Source organism: Pseudoliparis swirei, chromosome 3, assembly GCF_029220125.1.
Source record: "Pseudoliparis swirei isolate HS2019 ecotype Mariana Trench chromosome 3, NWPU_hadal_v1, whole genome shotgun sequence".
In the NCBI taxonomy this organism is placed as follows: domain Eukaryota; kingdom Metazoa; phylum Chordata; class Actinopteri; order Perciformes; family Liparidae; genus Pseudoliparis; species Pseudoliparis swirei.
Genome location: NC_079390.1, coordinates 11,305,730 through 11,328,997, shown reverse-complemented (window position 1 = coordinate 11,328,997; position 23,268 = coordinate 11,305,730). Strand labels below are relative to the sequence as shown.

At 43.2% G+C, this 23,268-nt stretch overlaps 2 protein-coding genes across 19 annotated transcripts in view; both read left to right on the top strand.

Annotated features, from left to right (window-relative positions):
- The first annotated feature begins 2,103 nt into the window (after window positions 1–2,103).
- On the top strand, window positions 2,104–3,213 carry LOC130191720 (gap junction delta-2 protein). The gene has a single exon (XM_056411385.1). The coding sequence runs from the start codon at window positions 2,104–2,106 to the stop codon at window positions 3,211–3,213; it is 1,110 nt and encodes a 369-aa protein (XP_056267360.1).
- A 1,273-nt stretch (window positions 3,214–4,486) lies between these two features.
- LOC130212450 (unconventional myosin-XVIIIa-like) overlaps window positions 4,487–23,268 on the top strand; it is a 58,928-nt gene continuing 40,146 nt past the window's right edge. For 5 of the 18 annotated variants that reach the window (XM_056443553.1, XM_056443562.1, XM_056443499.1 and 2 more), the window contains exons 1-11: window positions 4,487–4,560; window positions 5,621–6,698; window positions 19,108–19,167; window positions 19,896–19,983; window positions 20,212–20,318; window positions 20,405–20,581; window positions 20,689–20,899; window positions 21,001–21,143; window positions 21,496–21,596; window positions 21,749–21,812; window positions 22,086–22,230. In XM_056443553.1, coding sequence (XP_056299528.1) covers window positions 5,736–6,698; window positions 19,108–19,167; window positions 19,896–19,983; window positions 20,212–20,318; window positions 20,405–20,581; window positions 20,689–20,899; window positions 21,001–21,143; window positions 21,496–21,596; window positions 21,749–21,812; window positions 22,086–22,230 — 2,059 coding nt within the window. In that variant the 5' untranslated portion in view covers window positions 4,487–4,560; window positions 5,621–5,735. The other 13 variants (XM_056443581.1, XM_056443500.1, XM_056443496.1 and 10 more) reach the window with 12 other exon arrangements.

The following is a 23,268-nucleotide window of genomic DNA, read 5'->3' as shown; positions in this document are numbered from 1 at the left end:
TGAGTGTAGAAAATGGGAAATGACACTTTCTGTTTCTCAAACCATATGTTATCTGCTTTTTTTTCTACAAAGAGTAGACAAGTGCATTTATTTGTCAGTCTTCTTTCATCCAAATGTAAATGTGTCCTTCACTTTGTTATATAATGCATCATCAAACTGTATAACCAGTGATTACTCAACCTTTGGAAAGAGTGAAAATTGATGTGACCACACTGGAGATGAATAGCATTGTATTATCTGGATGTTTTTGCGACCATGCATCTCAAAGATGTTTCACACATTGGACTTTAGTTTAGTCATTTGATAGAAGGGGAGTTGTGATAGATGTCTGTGAAATTAAAAAAAATCAACTTGCTTTTGGAGTTACGAGATACAGGTAGACAACATATGAGGAATACAGGAAGTCTGTCTGCTCAAAGGACACCTTTAACCTTAGACACCGCCAAGAGAAAAGTAGAGATTTTCTGGGGTTCCAAGAAATATATGCAAAGACCTTCAGAAATGGCTACGACTCGGATAATTAAAGCACATGTGATTCTATGTCCAGCTAACCACATGCTGGAGACCCACATAAGATACAACTCTCTGTGTTGTTTTCCTATTCCATATTTGCAGTAACATATCTTAATCAACAAAAAAATACCCCTCACTCCCCCGAAAAGAATAATACCCCATGCATACAATTAGTAGGTTCAACACATGAAGTGTGCTGTTTGAAACTAAGTACCTGGGTGTCACCAAAGCAACAGGGCTCGGATAGCTTGGTGGCACCAGACAATGTACACAATACATACTTAGGCAAAAATGCCAATCAATCTTACATATGTATTATGACAGGAGGACCAGTTTACCATAGAGGTTAAAACACAGTTAAAATGGTATAGGCCTCAATACAGGTTGAATTCTTCTCCTAAATAAAATGCAGCCACAAAAAACAATTAACTGTGAACTATGAATGAAGATATTATCTGAGAATTAGAATAATAAATGGTTGAAGTCAGCCATGTTTTTCTATTTATGAGTATGATTTGAGTTATATTCGTTTGCTCCACGACAACCAAATGTTGATAATAATGGAAAAGTTCATGATATTTCTAAAAACTTGTATCAGACATGAAATTGATCCACAGTGATTCTTCACCCATACAATAAGGAACACAACTTGTATTTCAGTTCCAAAATGAAAGTGGAGCCATGGTCCGTGCTTGAAACCTTATTGTGAACACTCTTTCCAGTACGTTCTTTGAACTCTCGGCTCGTCCATGAATGGCTGTTCAGTAAAGGTGCCCCCTTTGTACATTTCAATCTTTGTCCCACATTACATTGAAAGCCTTTATTCACATACAGTGCAACTAATGTTTCAGTTAGAGTTTGGGAATATGTGTGGTCAGCCCATTCTCCCCTCATCCAGCTCAAAAGACACGATAACGTCCAGCAACGAGCTCCACTTGAAAATACAGTAATGCAGATTGCTTCCTCTGATATTTTTCCAGCTTTGGATAAGGAAAGGTCTGATTCTCCAAAGGTAAGCTCCTCCAGGATAAAAGAACATAATTAATATCATGGAAGTTTAGTTTTGTTTAGATGTTTTTTCATTTTATTTTTTAGGAGCAAGTTATATATATTAATAATTTAAATGTAAAAACACATTCTTCGTACAGGAAATGGTGTCTCGTTGACAAAGCTGATGGTAATTTATAGACGGATACAACATCTGCTCTTATGTAAAGTCATATACAATGCTTGTGATTTGATGTGATATGAAAGAATTATTGATTACAACTAAAGCAGTTTATCCTTTTGAAGAAATTTATAGTGGACAAATGCTGCCAGATTGTGACACTTGCGTACGAACATAATGCCATCGCCTTATGTTCGTACGCAAGTGTCTGAGAAAACATTTTGAAGATATTTACTTTCTACTTTTATACAGTTACTGTTAATTCTAAGTTAATATTTAAATCTATATAATATTAAAAAGCCACAAATGTCCAAATACGTCTCGTTTCAAGCATGTTCTTTCTCTCACTAGGAGTGCAGATTAACCACTTCAGTGTTATTATTATTCTGTTATTTATACATTCTATTGTGTTCTCTACAGAAATGGGAGACTGGTCCATTCTTAGCCGCTTCCTAACGGAAGTCCAGAATCATTCCACAGTCATCGGCAAGATATGGCTGACAATGCTGCTCATCTTCCGCATCTTGCTCGTGGCCCTGGTGGGGGACGCTGTCTACAGCGACGAGCAGTCCAAGTTCACCTGCAACACCCTGCAGCCCGGATGCAACAACGTCTGCTACGACACTTTTGCTCCGGTCTCACACTTGCGATTTTGGGTCTTTCAGATCGTTCTGGTCTCCACGCCCTCCATCTTCTACATTATCTACGTCCTGCAAAAAATCACCAAGAATGAAAAGTTAGAGGACAGGAAGGTCGAAGTGGTGCTCGGGTCCTCGCCTTCGCTTGAAAGGGACAAACACGTGGGAGGAGATCCAGAGATGACACTGGAGGCCGGCAGTCCTTATAACACAAGCTACAACAGCAAGGACTGGACCTCACAGGAATGTGAGTTTGAGGAGAAGAGCCAGCTGGAGGAGGATGCAAGAGAGGTAGGAAAGGACCCAACCCAGCTCTCCAGCCAAGTGCTACTTATCTATATCATACATGTTTTTCTGCGCTCCATCATGGAGATAATCTTCCTCATTGGGCAGTACTACCTTTTTGGATTTGAAGTCCCAAACCTTTTCCGCTGTGAGACCTACCCCTGTCCAAACAGGACCGACTGCTTTGTGTCTCGAGCAACAGAGAAGACCATCTTTCTCAACTTCATGTTCAGTGTCAGCCTCGCCTGCTTCATCTTGAACATTGTGGAGCTGCATTACCTGGGCTGGATATATGTTTTCAGAGTGTTGTTCTCTGCGTGCTGCGAGCCAGGTGCAAACACCGGGCAGCAGATGAATTTGTACTCCGACAACAACCCACTGTTGCTTGAGCTCAAACATTCGCTTTGTGGCAGGGTCGTCCTGCAGACCACCTCTTCCGTGTCACGGGACAAGGGCAGCGGTGTCCCAAACCAAGGCCCGGCCATCTCTTTTGAGACGGACTCCACACTCGAGTGCACCTCAAAGAGAAATCCAGATGAAAAGGAACGTGGAAAGACTAGACTGCAAAATGTGGCCAAAACAAGAAGAGGGAAAAAGTCTTGGCTGTAAATGATTTCAAACCATATTTTTCTTCTTGTGTTTGTGTGATTGCAATCTCTTCAGGACGGATCAGTTTCAGTAAGTTGTGAAGTTTGTAGTTATCCAAAAGATTCAGACAATTTCAGGGAGAAACTGAGTCAGTTGTTTGTTTGTTTCTAGACACAGAAAATCTCTCCAGCGCAAATTTACCAAGAATAATGATTTGGAGATGTTGCAATGTGATTATACGATTCTGGGTTTAGGGTTACTGTAGATAGAAGCACGGATAATAATGAAGTGCAGATTTTCATGAAAACGTTTCTGTAAATAGAGTCAAATCAAGATTTTGCTGTGATTTATTCATACCTACACCTACACCTACTCCCACATACATTACCATTTTGGAAGAAACAAGGGTCCACAAAGAATCATTTGAAAACAGATGATTTGGTTGAACATCAGAAACTACATTCTACATTGTCCTGTTAAACTAAATACTAAGTTGTCCTGTTAAACTACATTCTATGTTGTCCCGTTAAACTGCATACTACGTTGTCCCGTTAAGCAGCAATGCACAAGGCTCCGATCTTGTTTAAAAGTCAATATTAATCGAAAAGGGCAAAGTCAGCTAAGTTTATGGAGTGTAACCTGTATAGCAAGTTACCTGTTCCATAAAGTGTGACAAAAGGCTTGATATTCCCTAACTTAAAAATAATAATAAATTTTATTTAATAAGCACTTAAAAAAAACTCTAAATAGAGGAAAATATAATAAAAAAACATTATTAGATATAATATACTATAGTATCATATCATATCATATCATATCATATTTACATGTTCACTTGTATATCTCCACCGTCACTCGACTATTAAGTAAAAAGACCAGGAGGGGTCACTGCTATCCGGTTTACACTGGTGCTGCCTTTAGGTGCTGTTGGAATTACTAATTTTTTAGTGATTTTGAAACATTGACGACCCAACACCAATTATAGAGGGCTAGATTTGTCCAGGATTTAGCACACCTTTTTTAATATAGAAAAAGTATGCATGAAAGCAGCATAACACGTGGGGAAGTTATGTCTTGGATAATCATTAATTTATGTAATTTCTTTGTGTTTTATGGACATCATTTAAAGTTTCATATTGATATGTATATACACTAATCCGTTCTATACATGACTAATAATTGGCAGTTATTTCCTACATTAAAAACATAAACACGTGATGGGGTGTGTCTAGAGTCGAGGTTCTGTAAAGACGGAGCATACGGTAAGCACATGAAGGCACCACAAGTTACATTTCTCGCACCTGCTGTCAATACAAAGGATAAAAATGCCGACAACTTCAAGCAAGGCAACAACGCGGGCCATTGCAGGTAAGTCAGTTTCATGTGTGCCATTAGCGTTAACTCCACACTGTGTTATTTCATATAAATGACATGGCTACACTCTGAAAGTGCTCCCTAAAGGCCACCGGTGCTAGAGAATGAGGGCAAAGCAGCTTAAAGGGAGAGCATTACGGCCGAGCTCGACCAGTCACATCAACAGCGCGTGGACAGTAAGTTCAGTTAACGTTAAAGCTAAACACCACGACATGTTCTAACATTTAACGTGAAAAAGGTTACAGAAGTTAAATGTTACGTAAACTGAGGCTGTTGCAGTTTTACAGCCTGTCTGACCTTCAGGAGATGTGATTAAGTGCGAATGAGCTGTTTGTGGTTTAACCCGGACTCCTGTATAATGGCGCATTCAGGTTCTATGGAGAGCTTCGTGCACACATGTTCAGGTGGTCCGCGTCACTTTTAACGGTGATGCTGAACATTTGACAGCAAGGTAAATGTGCTCCAAGCTCTTCAAAACTGCGTCTGTATGTAGGGCAACTCCGAATGGTGGACGTGTCAGTGCAGAGGACTGAGAGAATACATCTAGACTGTATTAGTGTTTGTAGGTCATATTTTTTTGTTGACACTGTAACGCAGCAATACGTGTTGTTATTTCCCTTTCACATAGCTGTCACAGTATACCTTTCTTTTATGTTGAGTTATTTTGATTGTGAACAAAAAAGGCTGATTGCCATGATGCAAAAGCTCCAAGATGAGTAGAAGGGTTATGATGTGCATTGTCCAAATGTTTTCATGTGTCCAACAATATAATGTAGGACGAATGTTATTACTTATCTATACATAACAACATAAAACATATTACAGTATTAAACTTCAAGCTAAAGAAAGGATAACTAAAGACCTATCCTGTAAATAATTGACTATATCTGCAATTTAGTTTTGCACATCTGACATGATACTTCATGTGCCATTACAGATGTGCATGATAAAACAATATTGGCCAACAATTGACATGCCAGTACAATATTTTGGCAAAACTAAACAAGGTTGACCAGCAAACATTTTCTTAATTTTATCCTCTTTTTCCTGGCAGGTCCGTAGCTGCCACGCATGCTCTCTCTCTCTCCTTCTCATCATTGGCATGACACTGCTCTTTTTGTGTCTGTGAACAAATTCAAACTGGTATAAGACTACAGAAAAGTTGGAGCATGTTTCACCTCATTAAGAAAGACAAGGAGAAGGACTTGGGCAAGAAGGAGAAGAAGGAGAAGAAGGAGAAGAAAGAGTGCATGTCCCAGGCAGAGTTGAAGAGCCTGGAAGAGATGAGCATACGTAGAGGCTTCTTCAACCTCAATCGGGGGAGCTCAAAGAGGGACTTGAGGAGCAAGTTGGAGATCTCTAGTCCGATCCCTATCAAGGTATCGACCAACATGGAGCTCAGCCTGATGGACCTGAAGGCCGAGCGCCTTCACAACCCGGGGCAAGATGTTGGGCAAATAAGTGCAAGTATCTCTGGCGAAGACATGAGGGGAAACGAACTGGACCGTCATGGCAGATCTGTGAAGGAGAGAGCAGCTAAGTTTGGGGAATTGGCCAGGGTGAATTCTGTGGTCGGCCAGAAGCATGTGTCCTTTTCCCAGAAGGTCAACAGGGACGACACTTCGGAGGCTTCAGATCTTGCTGGGGAGAACTCCACGACGTATTTCAAGTCCCACTCCAGCCCAAAAGGCACCTACACGGTTGGCATTCCTGAGCTGGTGGAAAAGACCTTCCCGGGCGCAGACCTGCAGTTGCCTGTGCTCGTTGCTCCACCAATACCAAATCCAAGAGAGCTGGAGCTGCAGCGGCGCAACACCGGGGATTTTGGCTTCTCTTTGCGCAGGACCACCATGCTAGACAGGCTGCCCGATGGAGGAGTGTGTCGGCGGGCGGTGCACTTTGCCGAACCGTGTGCCGGGACCAAGGACCGGGCTCTGGGCCTGGTGCCGGGGGACCGGCTCGTGGAAATCAACGGCATCAACGTGGAGAACAAGAGCAGGGATGAGATCGTGGAGATGATCCGCCAGTCTGGAGAGACGGTCCGGCTGAAGGTGCAGCCGATTCTGGAGCTGAGTGAGTTGAACAGCAGATGGCTGAGGGCCACCGAGGGCCCCCACAACGACGTCCTCGATGTAAGTAGTGTTGTTGAGTAATGCTCACCGAGTGAATCTATTCTAACTGGCAAACACACATTCCACACTTATTGATTCTGTGTTCAATGCCTTCGCAGAATGTCATTCCGATGAGTGCTTACTGAAGAACGCAGCTTTCTTGTTGGCCACTATTTCCCTTTTGATGTTGTGACAATTGCAGACGTGAGACAAATATTCTCTATTCTTGCATTGTTCTAATGCGTCTGGAGCCGTGTCATGACTTCTTTTTTTGAAAATGTACCATGGGGAAAATTTACAAAAACATTTACAAAACATTTAATAAAATTACCACCTGCAATGACCATATATACCAGGTTTTTTTCTTATTATTTCGGTATCTCCTTCTAAGTATGTGGTTTAGCACCTTGAAGATGGTCTTGAAGATCTCTCAATCATGGGTGGAACTGTAATGACACTGGCAATGTGCTTTTGTGCTTCTGTGTTTGGGGGAGTGTGTGTGTGTGTGTTTTGAGAAAGAGAATGTGTTCTGTGTATAATCCCCTGCCTCCCCACCCTCCCCCAGTCCTTTGACACCAAACAATGGGACGCTGAAGAAAACAACGGCCCAAACGCCGCCACAGACCGCGGCCATATGGTCTTGTAAGACTTGGCCCATTCAGTTCTTTTTCGCTCGGATAATCATGTGCAACAAGTAGAGGAGCATCAAGTTAAACTCTTTTATTAGCTGGCACGACAAACACCCGAAATTGAGCATTTTTAAGTGTCTCAAGGCTGAGATTACCTGCGTCAGCAATGTTCTTGCAGTGCTTTTGCTATTCTATACATTTTATAATAAAAGTTGAACAAAGTTCAATAGACGGTCTTGGTTGAAAGCCCAAGCATATTAGTTGCATCATGAGGATATATGTAAATAGAACATCACACGTGTCATTTTGGTTTAAAACTGGAAAAAAAAGCAGAATACTGTTAGATAATGTTGAAGCTCAGAAATTACACTTCCAAACGCCAAGATCTCCGCTTCTTTCTCATGGGCGGAAAGCAGTGAATGCAGGGTTTTTTTGGGGAATCTCACTTCCCAGCAGTCCAAACAGGGATGCCGCTTGTGATTTCTCCCGGGAAATGTCCCCACAGACACCCAGTTTGTAATACTGCTAATGCAAGGTGGGGAATATATGCTCAATCACCACCGTGTAACCTAATTCTCTGATAGATTGGGACTTAACGTCCATTTATTTGATTATAACTTTCAGAAAATGTATGTTTTTCCTATTAAATAGCCTTACCTCAGGTAAATTATAGTGTGTCATATTAATTCTGATACACACAAGACAATAATATCCATGACGACGGAGACAAATGTTTCAATCGGTAAAATCAATTATTTTTGACAACCACATTGCGCCAGTTGTCAGTTACAGGCAGATCCAGAATCCCACTGTACGAAACTGGTTCACAGCGCTTTTGTGTGATGAAGGAGATTATCTCCATTCTGTTCAGAGCACATCGGGGTTGAGACCTGTCTCCGATTTGCTGGGCTTGGTGGGAAAGTCCACTGCTTCCAGCTCATGTTGTGGGGCCATACAGGATCTGTGGTTCTGATGTCAAAGGTGCACAGAACAAGGCCAGTGTGTTAACTTAAATAGAAGTGGTGCATCACAATTGGTGTGGTGTGTCCTGTCCAGCAGCAGGTGTGAACTTGATATGTGCGTTTCAGCTTGCGTGTACCGGATTTGTCTCACCTTCCAATGTATGCTTTTACCCACGCTACCGTCATTCTGAATCACATGGGACCGTCATGTGGGAATGTTTCCACAGCCAAAGACGCAACTCATCTGCTTTGCTTTGACCTTCATTCAACTGATCCGAACGATCGTCACAAGACAGGCCACGGTGAAAAAGCTGAAAATGAGCGTGACCTAGAACGAGCCGCACTAATAATAGGTGGTTATAATAAGGTCTGGATTCTGGATCTAGAGCTCTGCTTCGCAGGTAAAACCATCTGTGATGCAGGAGCACTTATCGCTCATTGGCTGAATGTATTTGAAGGTCTGTGAAATGCTTTTACATTTTGGGGAAAAAAGCTCATTTCTTGGAGAGAGACATTTCATACAGCTCTCCTGTCTATCTGCATGGTAGCAATGAAGCTCCAACCAAGCGACTGTTAGCTGAGCATACACACTGGAGGCAGGAGGAAACTGCTAGCCTAGCTGTGTTCAAAAGGAAAACAAAAAAGGACTTTCACAACTCAGGAATTAACATGTTTTATCTCTAGCTGTGTTGTTGTGTCTCTAACTATACAGGGGTTTGTTTATGTGTTGGACTACTTGGCTGGGTCCAGTGACTTCCTGGAGTCTTGATTTCTGTTTTAAAATTATTTGGTGTCTGATCAGTCGATGCTTTTGGGTGCATAATACACATTTACACACACTCAAAAGAAATCTCCTTATCCATATAATTGTTTCTGGCACTAAATTAATATAATCTCAAACATTTGCATATTGGAGATTCAAAGGCGTAGCAGCTGATCACTTCTCAGGAGAAAGAAACTTTCGACGTGCCCGGACATTATTCTGTGCTTAAATGAGATATTTTATTGGCCAGGCCGAGTGTGCACAGCTGAGCACATGAACCGTTTGTCCATTGGGTGGCAGACATTGTCCACACTTCATGAGGCCAGAACAGCAATTCTTCTGCTATATTTCCAACTGTCTTTCCCGATTCACTGTAAGCTCCCCTATCAGACACCGAGTTTTAGACCACGCTTCTGGACACAGATTGCTGTGATCGTAAGTTCCATTCGCAGTTCATAAAACAAAAAATGTTTTGTGAAATAGGATTGAGCTTCTGTTTAAAAAATGCTTTAAACCCCTTAAATATGATGTGGATTTATTTAATGATTTAAGCAGGATCAACGACTCCAGTGTGTCCCCATGAGGTGAGAAATGAGGTGCACATGCCTGTTCAGTCTGTCGATGGGGAACCTGGCTGTACAGCATGTGAGGAGGTGGACAGTGTGTGTGGGGCTGTGATACCTGTGTCTGCTATTTGTTATCTCACACACATTCTGAAGCAATTTTCCAGCTGGTTGAGGTCAATCAATTGGTCAGAGGCATTAAGAAACAACGTTTTTTTGTTGTTGCAGGGGGCCAAAAAGGGATCTCCCTCGAACTGGTTAGTGTCTTCATGAACAGCACATGACACTTTTTTTTATTGTACACCTCTGTCTAATTGGCAGAGCTGACTTGATATTTATGAATACATTTTTACTTCCACATTTCATAATTATATCTACAATTACGTTATTTTAAAGAGGACAGCTCCTGTAAATAATATTATTAAAGTTTTTAGAGTTTTTTTATAAATTGAAAAAAACTAAACTAAAACAAAATATACTACACTAGAATAAAATAGAATGAATATAAAATGTAATTTGTTTTTGCCATGTTTAAACTATCAGAAAAAAGATGATTCATGTCATATCATCCCAAATCATACAGCAGCTAATTTGCATGATAGCCAGGATGGTCCAGGACTGACCTGATAATATCCCCTGCATCACTCATCTGCCAGACCCAAATATTTCCTGTCTTTCTGCAGCCCAGACACAGTTTTATCATTAAGAAATTAGCAAACTGTGTAATGTCTTCCCCGAGCTGCCCATTTAAATCACATCATCCCCCTCTCCAGTGGGGTGATGCTACAGCAGCAGAGAGTATTAGCACAGGCGTGGATTACAAAGAGGTGGGGCTTCCCAGAATAAAGCGGGTTGGTACATGATGGAGAGGCTGTGCTTAAGATGCCCTCCATTCTTTACATGCATTTAATAATTTATCATTTTGTGCTGGTTTCAGATCCTAACCTCATGTCATTTTGTCAGATACAATTATTCACTGTGGCTATTTCCGACTACAGTGTAATATAATAAAACAGACATACTAATTTTGTGTGAGACTGAAAACATATCTGTCACACACACTCATCCTGTCAGCCATAAGCACAACGTATTGTAATTGAGCCTCATTACTTGTTCGATGGCACTTTTATTAGTGTCACTAAAAGCGGATATAATTCCTGTTTTATTGAGATTATGAATGTGTGCTGTTACAATTGGGTCCATTTATTGGTTGTCGGATTTCTCACCCAAGAATCCAGCATCATTCCAAATTGCCTATGACTGTTATGAGGCCATGTTTACTTTGTGCTGCCCACGACACCCGGCAGACCCAGGTGAGCTCACACCTGGGTATAAACTTGCTGCCCCCTAAATCACACCGCGGTGGCCTACTTTCAGAGGGAAGTTCTGATTCTCTGGCCTTTTCTCTATTGCTGAGTAAAATCTGGGTCGCATCCTGGAATTGTCAGCGCTGCAGAGTTTGATGTCCCAATGATTCATTCCTGCTCTTGGCTCCCAAAGCGTGGACGCTGGTCAAACATCCCTGGGATTTATGCCTGCTTTTGGGGATCATGCTTGCATAAAGATTTTAATCTGAAATGATCAAGAACTATTATACTTTTTTTTCAGGGATGTTGTCATTGTGTTGTAGCTTTTTGTTTCTTGTTTTGTTAGCTTTCCCTTTAAAACTAAAACTCAAATTATTAGGTCAATAAAGAAAAAGCATATAGTTGAATTTATATCCAACATAATCCCAACATATTTCATAGTATTTAAGGATTTAACTGGGTCCGAATCCACAGTGTTTAGGGTGTATAGGGTCCTTAATCTTTGGTCTTTGTAGACAAACAGCCGACACAATGCCGTGTGCCAGTAACTGACTGGGGATTAGCAAACTGCTAGATAGGCGGGTTAGGCTGTGTTTGGCTGGTTTATGCTGAGCGCTAATAGGAGCTCCTGCTTTTACCCCGAGTATGGAACACTTTATATATACAGTATTTTCTGCTTTTTATTCAGCAGGAAGGCTACATTTTTTCACATTACAATTTAAAAGTTTTGTCATGATTCTGAATGGATGACTTCAACAACTTGCTACTTTGTACATTTAATAATTGGTTATTTAATCAATTAAACAGTTTATAAAGAGGGAAAGGGCACGCCAAAGAGGGATTAGCCTATTCCCACCCAGCCAAGCCTGTTGCTTTATCGCCATGGCACCAACAAAATAAAAACCTACCTCCAGGCGACTCACTGTTGCAGGTATTTTTACCCCACTGTTTTTTTATTGTAATGCAGTATTGTCAGAGCTTTCACATAAAGCCATGTCTTGAACGATTTTAATCACAATTCATTCCTTCATACTGTTTGTCATATATCTGACCTTGGTTCATGCTGTTTTTCAACGTTTGTTACTAAACCATACAACATCTCAAATGTAGGTCAGTAGTGTGCCCATGCAGATCCCTCTGTGAAACATTACATTATTACATTAGTTTATAGCGCCCTCTTGTGGTTTAAAAAGCATGTTGAGGAAAATACCTTCAACAAATATTACAGACATGCTGTGTCGTCACTCAGCTGACAGATCTTTGATTTTCTTGCATTTTTATTTGCGAATCAATGCAAATCTCACCTTACAGCGAATGGAGAGGATTTTTTTTAATTTTTATGTAAGATGTGCAGATAATGGTGTGAATGCTTATTGTGGAGGGGAGTCTGTTTGGAAATGACTGAATTACTGAGCCATAGATCTCTTAATTGAGTTATTGCAGCTTTTGTGTTCTCCTCAAATGGAAAGGGAAAATACAAGTTTGTGTACCACCTGATTAGAGAGAACCCGTGTTGTCACCAGGAAAGTGCGAGTGAAAATTGTTAATTGATGTGCCTCCGCAAATGCTATTCATAGCCCCTCTGTATTACAGCAGCTGTCCCTCTTCCATCTCCTCTCACGTTCCGCCCCCTGCGCTGCCCACACCACACCGTGCTGTGCTGACTGCGACCCCACCGTCGACATTGCCCTCCCACTCCCTCAGGACTAGCGAGCGTGAGCTCTTTTGCAGACCCAGGTTCCTATCACGCTTTGGCCCCCGACCACACTGCTCCGGTGGCGGAGCGAAGATTGGAAGGTTAACCAGGCCTAAAGAGAAGGTAATGTGCGCGGGCCTCTGGTGGACTGTGTGTGTGGTGAGCGGTGTGAGCCGCTCAGGGTCTACATGCTCTGCTTCGCGGTTCCATTGGGGCTCTGATGGCCTCACAGACATGGCCTCCTTTCGCTGCTGAAACTATTTATAGGAGTGGATGAATGCAGGGCCAGACGTGGTGAAACATTTTTGCTGCGCTCTGTCTCCCCAGTGAGTAAAAGGCCTTTTGTTGTTGTTTAAACTGTGAATGAAAAGGTGTGTTAGGTTTGCCTGGTTCTTAAGTATAGACGTAAGTGTGAAAATCAGAGGTAATAATAATAATAATAATAATTCAGATTTCTATAGCGCTTTTCTGAGTACCCAAAGACGCTTTACAGGGGACAAGAGACAAACAGAACAAGACAAAAAGAAAGCAGACAAAACGAACAAACAGGACATATGGTAACAAAAAGAAAGGAAAGCAAACTGGAGAAGCTGTATGGGTCGTATCGGGGGCAAGGGGTTAGCAGGAGAGGTTAGTTAGATTCCTTTGTCAATCGACCATTCATTTCGCTGGCTCTAATGTATTTTGCTAACTCAAAGTTGATTGATTTGAAGACAAATGACCAACACAGGAGAAGAGCCGTTCCACTTCCAGCGAGCAAAAAGTCCACATTTATTAAATACCACCGTAGATTCTGAGTGCGGACTTTCAGTCCTGTTTACATAGATACTGTGAGATCGTCATGTCTCCGCTTGTCTCTTGAGCGATGATTAAACTCTGCATTTCATGTGTTCTGTCCTCAGGGCTGCATGGTCCCACCACATTGCTGTGTGCAGAAAACCAGTTCACAGTTTTCCACCTTTCACCCCTAAGTTGCCCTTCCTCCTCTCCTCGGCTGTCTCTCTTCTATCTATTTTTTTATTCCGTACATTTATTGGACACGTCGCCCAGCTTGTTCCATGACCTCTGACTCGTCTCCATGGCGTACAAATCCCGCTTTTCATTCTGGGAGAAAAAGGGAAGTCTCGATTTTTCTGTGTGTTTGTGTTTATTTTTTTTGCTTTTCAATTCATACGTGCATGCTGTTGCATGCTGAATGGGTGAACCTTTCTGTTGATGGAGACACGTTTGGGATCTGAATGTGTGGTTTCATCTTGTTCTTGTTGCTTCCTCTTGTGTAGGTCAAAGTTGGGAACAAGCCAGATGTAAGTGCTTTTTTTACTTAACCATGATTGGGTAGTTAACTAGCAACACGTTGAATATACAGTGATGATAAATACAGTGTCTTCATCTATAATTATACTGATAGATATGATTTCAGGTGATGGTAATTATTAATGGTTATAGAATATGACTAAAGCTTGACTTTGACAATGGACATTTTCAACAATTTAATCTCCATAGTCAACACTGAGCATCACTTGTCTGAAACACAGTGTCTGCAGTGACCACGGACACACGTTTAGTTTATATTCAGTGTTTCACTTCTAAATGCATTGTGTGCATCCTCCAGAGTTACACTTTTATTGTTGAAGAAGACTTTCGACAGAGTTTCTGAGCTCTGACAGTTCATTTGCGTCCTTTGTATGTATAATCTGAACTATTGTCTCCGTTTGTATCCAGTCCGATGGAGATAGTAGTCAGCCTCAGGGAGCCACCAAACCTGGACTAGATACAGAAAGTGGTCCACAGTCGACGGCGGCGTCAGCTGAAGAGTCCAATAGTACCGCTGCCATGAGCGGCTCAGACAGTCTGGGGGAGGAGCCAAGCTCCAGAGGTCAAACGGTGTTCGTGAGGAGAGTTGTCAGGCGCGTGGTTCCTGCTGGGACGGGAGAGCAGAACCAGTCTGCCGGGGCCGCCTCCGCTGCAGACTCCCAGACCCTTCGAAGCACAAGACCTGCTCGACAGGACAAGGATGACATCTCCGCGGGCCTGGCCAGCTTAATGGGCAGAGGGAGAACCAAGGAACACCGGCCTCGCACCCGCACCCAGGACCGCAAAGAGGACATGAAAGATGAGGAGAAGCAGCAGGCGGAGGAGGAGGAGAAAGAAGAGGCGGAGGAAGAGGAGGAAAAAGCCACCGTGGAAAAAACGGAGGAGGTCCTATCTGTGCCCACCACGACGGCACCAAACCACGCACAACTAAAAGTCAACACGCTCACCCCTCCAGTTGGATTCATCCCCTCTCCCAAACCCAACCCTTTGGCTCCGCCTGCTGGTTTCATCCCGCTCCCCAAACCGAACCTGTTGACACCTCCACCTGGTTTCATCCCCGCCAGAAAATTAGAAGGTCAAAAACAGAATCCCCTCGCAAGACCTCCGGGATTCATCCCTGTCCAAAGAACGGACTCCCTGGCTCCTCCTGCAGGGTTCATCCCCAAGCCCCGTCTTGTTGCTGTCAAGAAACCGGAGGTATTGAGTGTAATAAGTGCACGTTTGCTCCTTAACCTCTGGGTGGAGCATGCTGTTTGATAATAACACAGACACTTCCTCACAGGGTTTACTCGGAAATACATCTGGAGGTTTCGGTTACCACCTCATACTGCTGCCGCCGTATTACTCCACGTCATCTTCATGATTGACACAATTGCTCTTTCCACGTGTTCACAAAAGTACAAGTCGATTTTCTTTTGGGACACAATGAAGCGTGCTTGAATAAGTGAAGGCAAGAAGGGTGCAATGTGCCAGCTCATGAATAGACTTCATCAGTGGGAGCGAGGGTGGACTCATGGCCCGCACTCTGCTGGGCCGGTCAGTCGGAGTTCTCTGCGAGCGCTGAGCCGGACTCATTACTGTCACTTTCTGCAGGCAGAGCCCTGGCGTTGCGCTGACCACTGAGGCAAGGGGGCTTCGGCGGTTCTTTCCGGGGAACAGGAATCCCGATGAGAATACAAATGCTTATCGTCACGCAGTACGCGAATCACTAGCTGTTGTCAATTAAACATCTCACAACAGCTGACCAGAAAACCAAGATCCCAGTTAATCATGCATCCTTTACGTGCAGCTTGGAGCTGGTACCTAGATTATTAAATTCACCTCCAGCTACACTTTTATTGTGTCGCTGTGCTTTCAGTATTTAAAGTCCTGGTCTCCTTTTCCAATGTGTACTTTTAGACACGGTTAGATTGGTGTCCTGTGATATAGAGTCTTTGGCATGTTGTCTGCTCGTGGGCCATCTGAAAATGTGGTTGACAGATGCCCATACAATCTGGCCGACAGTTGGTTATTTGGCCGTGGAGCTAGGGATTTGATTTTGGAGATATGCACCTGGTGTTTTTGCCGAGGGGTATTGTGTCAGGAATGTGCTTTTTGTGTGTGAGCCTCCTTAAAGGCTTGTGCCGTCTTGTGATTTTAGTTTGTTCTGCTCTCCGTGGAGCCACGTATCAACACGACATGCCATTACCATGAGATACAATTTAAACGCATTAATACATCGGGATGATGTGATTGTTGTCACCTCTAGGCTTTGTGTGGAAGTTAGTTGAATTTTCACTTTTAGCACATGAGATTCGGGAAAAAGTTAAATTAAAACGAGCATTGTAATGGCCCTACTTAGCCTGATTGTCATCTCAAGATAAACATTAATCAGAAGTAATGGTTTTGTCATGATTAAAATAGCTTCTTAGCTGCACAACCTCACAATATAACTTATTTAAACGGAAGCAGATATGGGAAAAAAAATATATTATTTGAATTATTGATCCACAGCTGCATACAAATAGAGAGCAAATGATGAAACTTGATGATTTAATTTCCGGTGCCACCCCCACATTCCTTGCATGTTGTCTGAGCATTCAGCTGAGACAATGCTAAACCATTTTAATTACTTTAAGGAACAAGAACTTGTTAATCGAGTAACCATTGACAATCAAAAGCCTTGAACCATTATCTTTTTGATGCGGCGCTTAATTGTCTGATTCCCTTCGATACTCATTTCCCCTTCATCATTTCCTCATTGAATTAACTGGAAAATTGAATTACCAGGAGCAAGCATCCCTCGAAGTGGGGTTTGTTCTGTACGTGTTGAATGGAATACAGAGTTTAGGGAAAGTGCAGCATGCTCGGACATCAATGTCATCATCCTCATCACCTTCCCATCTCATTTCCATCTGTGTGCCCGTTTGTCCGTCCACCCGTGTGTTTTGTGGGTGTTTGCATATGACCGTGTGAAGGCAAAGGAGACCCCTTGTCCCACTGAGGCCCCTGATGGTAAGCCGCCTCTGGTTGCGCTGCCCCGGGCTCAGTCCGCACCAAATGAACCGCTGGGTGTTCATCTTGCTGCAAAGGTACACGCCACAGTGTGCGTTTCTCAAATGTCATCTACATTTGTTTCACATGGCATGCTACGATGTGCCCACTTTGTGTCTTTTGCTTGTGTAAAGTGGACAATAACAGCAATTTCCTCTGCATTATTGATTTTACTTCCTGGCTGCCCAACTGCAACTGCTGGTCCTGTTATCCAATTGTAGGTCCCGGAGCTGGTTCCCTCTGAGGAGGATTACAAGCGTGTGAGGAGGATCTTCGGCGTCAATGGCAACGATGTAACTTCTCTCTTTCTAACTTTGTTTGGTTTGCACCTGCCATGCTTGACCGAGGCTTGCCCTGTGACCACCCTGAGTCAACATGCTTGCTTCCCCAGAGAGAGGGAAATGAGTCTAAAATGGCCCGGTGTACACGGCTGTCCCATGCTGTCCGCCAATAGGGTTCTTATTACAGGGGGTCCTCTGCGTTGTTGGCCACTTGGTGTGAAATCTGATACTTTGAGACCAATGGGAGGGATATTTCTCTGTTGCAAGTTACGGAGATGATTGAAAAGAAAACAAAAGAAAACAAATGGGCGATATGGACATAATCTTCCATCCCAACTGTATCCCAATATATGAAATAACCAGATTATAAGGCCGCTTGTTGTATACTCTTGTTTGGTTTAAAAAATGTAGACATTTGTTAAATGCATACCACTAAGTGGAAATGTAAAGTGTTGTTGAGTTATCGCCCAGGCCTAACCGGAATGAAAAATATTCTGTGGACACAACTGATTAGGATATCCAATTGTGGATCCATACATGCCATCGTAAATGGTATGCCGTGTGATTGATAGGTGACGCTTTTTCCCCCCAGAAACAACAGTTTGAGTTATTGTTCTCTTTGAGCTCACCTGCACACCTGGATTAAAAACTGTAGCTCTGTGTTTCTCTTGCCTCAGGGCCCTCCTCTCTTTCATTCGGTGGTATTAACTGCTTTGTCGTCGGGTCCAGAGGAGCACCTGTGTACTTCGTGCCATGCCCATTGTTATTACTTTGACAGTGCTTGATAATATGGTATTCTCTGGTTATTTATTCTCTCAATGTCCAGAGCACTGAAATGCAATTATTGTTATCATCCCGCCCTTCGTTGTCTCAAATTGTGTCTCCCGTCTCCACTTTTGCCTCACTGCGGGTCATCGGATCCCGACTCGCTGCTGTCCTCTATGCTGTTTGTATGGCTAGCGTGCCAGAGGCCACAAATCCTCTCAGGTATGGCCGGCTCAACGGTGGGCTCGCCTCGCTGCCTCGCTGCCTCGCCCGTAGAGTGCTGCAGTCTGTTCTCCTCTACTGACCCCTCTCTGCCCTCCTCTGCCTGCTCGTCTTTGTCCCTGAGCTTCTCTCTTCGGTTCGTTCAGGATTCATGGGAGGGCCCCGGAATGTAGTGGTGTGACACAAACTAACGGCGACTAAAGTTTGGGTCGTGGGATTCTTACATTTCTAAATGGTAAGATTATGAATAGCTTAGAATATGTTCAGTTTCCAATTCGCACGACCCTGCAGCTGTGTATCGGTCTCGCTGTGTTTGCCGTCTACACCCGTATATAGTTACTCAGGCTAAGCCTGTGGTCACATATGAACACCTGAACATGCTCTTATCAAACTCCCAGAAGTTGCTCGCAGTGATACAGTGTGCATCCCATTACATTATATCCATGTGTTATGCATAACCACACCATTAAGTTCTTTAGCATTGACTACGACTGTTTCTGGATGCACGGGGCCCTGCATGTAGACCTCACTGTGCACAACTGATCCTGTTAACTGTGACTGTAAATATGACGGATCATTTATTGTGTGCCCCGCAGAGCCCACTCGCTGTACTTCAATGCACCTTGTAATCCCTGCTCATTAATGCATTCATGTTGTCATTTCAGATGGTGAGTTACTCTGACTCACTTATTCTGTGGCCGTTGCTTGACTTACTCTTGCGCCATTGCACTGCCGATGGCCTTGCCGCAGTGTTTTGGTATTATGTTTTCTACACAGACAACATGTTGACCTAATACACGTTTGTAATTTTTTTTTTGCTCCACCGTGTCTTATTCTGCATCATTTTGAAACCCACTGAAAATGCTGACTTCTCAGTTCTCCTTCCCTTCTCCAGTCCAAGCCGGTTGAGGACCCCGTGGCCATCCTTCAGGCAGCACACTCGGCTGCAGCTAAGGTCTGACCACGGCTACAACTGATTGTAGTTCTTCCTTGTGTCAGAGTGGTGTGTGTGTGTGGTTTTTTGGTTTTCTTGTGTGCCGACAGAGTAAGAGGGTGTGGGTAGGAGGACGGCTCAGTCGTAAGTGAGGCAATCCCACCTCCAGGAAGGCCTTGGTTACATCTTCCCCATCGCCCTCGCTGTTACACTTCACTTCCTGCTGTCCCTACGTCCTAACCAAAGGGAGAACATACAAACGCTGTCTTGGTGCAGCTATATGATGCTTGTTATGTTAGATTTCTGTTTACGTCTGTTTCCATGCATGACTCACTCCAAACCACTTTTGGGCTGTTTCTGTTTGTTGTTTAGATATTTTGTTGTTCTTCTTCTGTGCAATCCCCTAAACCCGTGTATTTTTGTCTTTGTGATGTACTTAGTTGTGATGAAACATCCCTGCCCCACAATCTGTCTGTGATGTCTTTTCAGAGAACACAGTAAATGCACTCTCCATGAGCTCTGGAGGGTGCATTAGGGCGGCAGGGGGGGGGGGGGGGGGGTTATGAATGCAGTTCCCTTGATGTGACTCATGTGAATGTGAACTGCATGTTGCATGTTAGGTCGTGCTCGTGAAAGTGTAATTTGTAGGATCCCCGTGATGTGCACTTTAATTTTTTATTTTAGTCATAGTTTGGTTATGTTCAATTATTGATTGTTTCTCATCCTGACTGTTAACCTGTCTCTAACAGGGAAAGACTGAGGAGCAGATAACGGCAGAGAGAGCCTGGTATAACACAGAGAGAGTATGGCTTGTCCACAAGGATGGATTTTCCATGGGTAAGTAATCTTCAGCATTAATGGACCAGTATCCAGACTAGACTAGACTCCCGGCTGTATGTAATAAGACTAAGCATGTTGCTTGTTCACTTTTAATGAAGCTCATGCATTATTGAAAGCAATACAACTGCCTCGCATTATCCGACATGTAAAATGAGGTGAAGCCGCTGCACTCGGCTCGAGATCATATGTCAGGATGGATTAACTCCAGACTTTGTGGTGCTGCAGCAACTCTCCTGAAGACGGAGGCGGGCAGCCTGCCAGAGGGGAAGGTGAAAATCTGCCTGGAAAGTGACGGGTCTTTATTGGATGTGGATGAAGACAATGTGGAGAAGGTATTTAATCATCAAATCATCTCTGAACCGCATCAATTACAAATGACACCGGGTGAGTATGTGACCACTTTAACTTTGAACTCCAGGCAAATCCGCTGATGTTTGACCGGGTGGAGGACCTGGCCTCTCTGCAGTATTTGAACGAGTCCAGCGTGATGCACTCCTTGAGGCAGCGGTATGGCGGTAACCTGGTGCACACCCATGCTGGGCCTAACATGGTGGTCGTCAACCCCATTAGCGCCCCTTCAATGTACTCTGAGAAGGTAGGCTGCAGCCTGTGGATACAATGACACATCTGGTCCGGAGCAGCATAGCATGAGCAGGCGGTCAGAATGCAGAACTACATGGGATCTATGTATCTTCTTTGCAGGTGATGCAAATGTTCAAGGGCTGCAGACGGGAGGACACTGCCCCTCACATTTACAGCATGGCCCAGGCTGCCTATAGGAACCTGCTGACCACTCGACAGGATCAGTCCATCGTCCTGCTGGGCAAGAGTGGAAGTGGCAAGACCACCAACTGTCAACACATCATCCAATACCTGATCACCATTGCTGGCAGCACCAACAAAACATTCTCCAGTAGGTTGGAAGGGAACTGGAAGTAAAAAGTACAAAGTGTCGTGCATGTTGTGCTGATGTATTACAAGGACCCCCCTTATCGGACTCTTTGTTGTCTGTAGCAGAGAAATGGCAGGCGGTCTTCACAGTTTTGGAAGCTTTTGGGAATGCCTCTACCTGTATGAATGGGAATGCCAGTCGCTTCTCCCATATTGTTTCCATGGACTTTGACCAGGCAGGCCTGGTCACCTCAGCCTCTATACAGGTACCAATAAACACATGTGCCTGTCTGTCCGTCCGTCTGTCAGTGTTTTTGTGTGATTATTTGTGGAAGATTGCAGATTTGCTGTCGATTAAATCAACTAATCGATTGAATCCTAGACTAAATTGTCGACTCAGAATTAATTTTGTCGAGTAAAACCCTAATTCATTTATTCATTCAAATCGCTGCTGCTCAACCAACTGAATTTCCTACTCATGCAAATCTGCTCTCAGACAATGTGTCATAAACTAATTCAAATGTTCCCCTCCAGCAGGCTTTGTTATTATACGTGCACTGCCTGTTGTGAATGTTATTTTCGATCATACTAACATCCGGTTCTGCTGCGGCCTTGCAGACCATGCTTCTGGAGAAGATGAGGGTGTCAAGAAGACCAGGGGGAGAGTCCACTTTTAATGTCTTTTACTACCTGATGGCTGGACTCGACAGCTCTCTTAGGTGTGGATCAAAACTATTATGCCAAATCAATGCTCACCGCACCACAACATTTTGGATTCATTTGTTGATGTGTTACTGCTTTTCTGTTATGAAGACATTAGTAGACATGGGAGATGTTGACGCCTTCCGTGTTGTTCTCATTTCTTTATCAGAACGGAGCTGCACCTGAACCACTTTGCTGAACACAATGCATTTGGAATCATGCCTCAGACAAAGGTAAATACTACTTGTTAATGGGAGGTTGGCCCGTTTGCACAGTATGTGGTGGCCCAGAACAGACGACCAATAATTAAATTGCAATTTCACAATATAAATGAGAACAGGTGAGAACGTGTGTTTTGAAAGATGGAACCGTCTCAACAGCTGGCAGAATAATCCCATTTTAACTTCTAGTATGACAAGTTGCTCAATCTCCTAGTATTACTTTAAGACATCTTATAGAGGATTTTTTTGTAATCGTTAATCACTCTAAAATGGGCTATCTGACAGACGGAGGATAAGCAGCGGGCCTCCCAGCTGTTTTCCAAGCTGCAAGCAGCCATGAAGGTTCTGGGGATCAGTGGTGACGAGCAGAGGGCTTTCTGGCTCATCCTCGGGGCCATCTACCATCTTGGGTCTGCAGGGGCTTCCAAGGGTAAGATTGCTCACCGAATACTTTTATAGTCTATCACTGCATCACACACGGATAATGTTATCAATGATATCATGCAAATCCAGTAATGGAGATCATTGTTGGATTGCAAACACTACAGTACACGATGTAAAAGCCAAAATATCACAAAATGACCCTTGTTCGCCAGAATTGTTTTCAAACTTACGCTTTGTTTAATCGCAAAAATATAAAGTAGTCGATCTGCCTCTTATCATTTGACTTTCAGTTCACAATGAGATATTTTCTATTTTAAAAGGTTGATGCTGTCAAAAAGATTTGCATATATACAGCATTTTCTTAGTACGATATGCCCTTGCTTAAGATCAGGTATAGGGGGCTGTTAAAAGGATGGAATTTGACTGTATTTTGCAATGCAAATGTAATTGTAAGGCACATCTATTAACTATATGACTTTCAGGGGTTCGGAAGCAGTACATCAGAATGATTTACAACTCACAAGGAATATATTGTCACGGTGACTGTTTGGCTTTTGACATCTTTGTTTGCTCTTCACTCTCTGCCTGCAATGTAATTGAAAAATCATTTTCAGGGATCCCCTCCAGCTGGCTGCCAATCTATTTGATGGCAGCACAACACCGTTCAGGAACCCGTTTAAAATGCTGCACAATTATTATCGCTCCATTCTACAGACACTTAACAACATCTAATCTCTAAATGACTGGGAGATTTATGGATTCCGACTGATTTCTTCCTGTCAAACACACAGTGCTTCTCATGAAGAAACAAGGCATGATGGGATAAAGGTTATGCCCAATAGTCAACACCGTGGCGGCAAATACATTCCATCTCTCAGGGAATATTGAATTCATTCATTAAGGTACTCTAATCATAATCTGGTTATTTCATTGTGATTGACTGTCACAAACATTATACAATATTATATATATATATATAGATATATATTTAGTGCAGCTTCATAGTGGAACACAAGAGGGCAGCACTGGTCTCTTCTCCACCAAAACGAATTACAGGGACCACCTGAAATGAACTTGCCTTTCC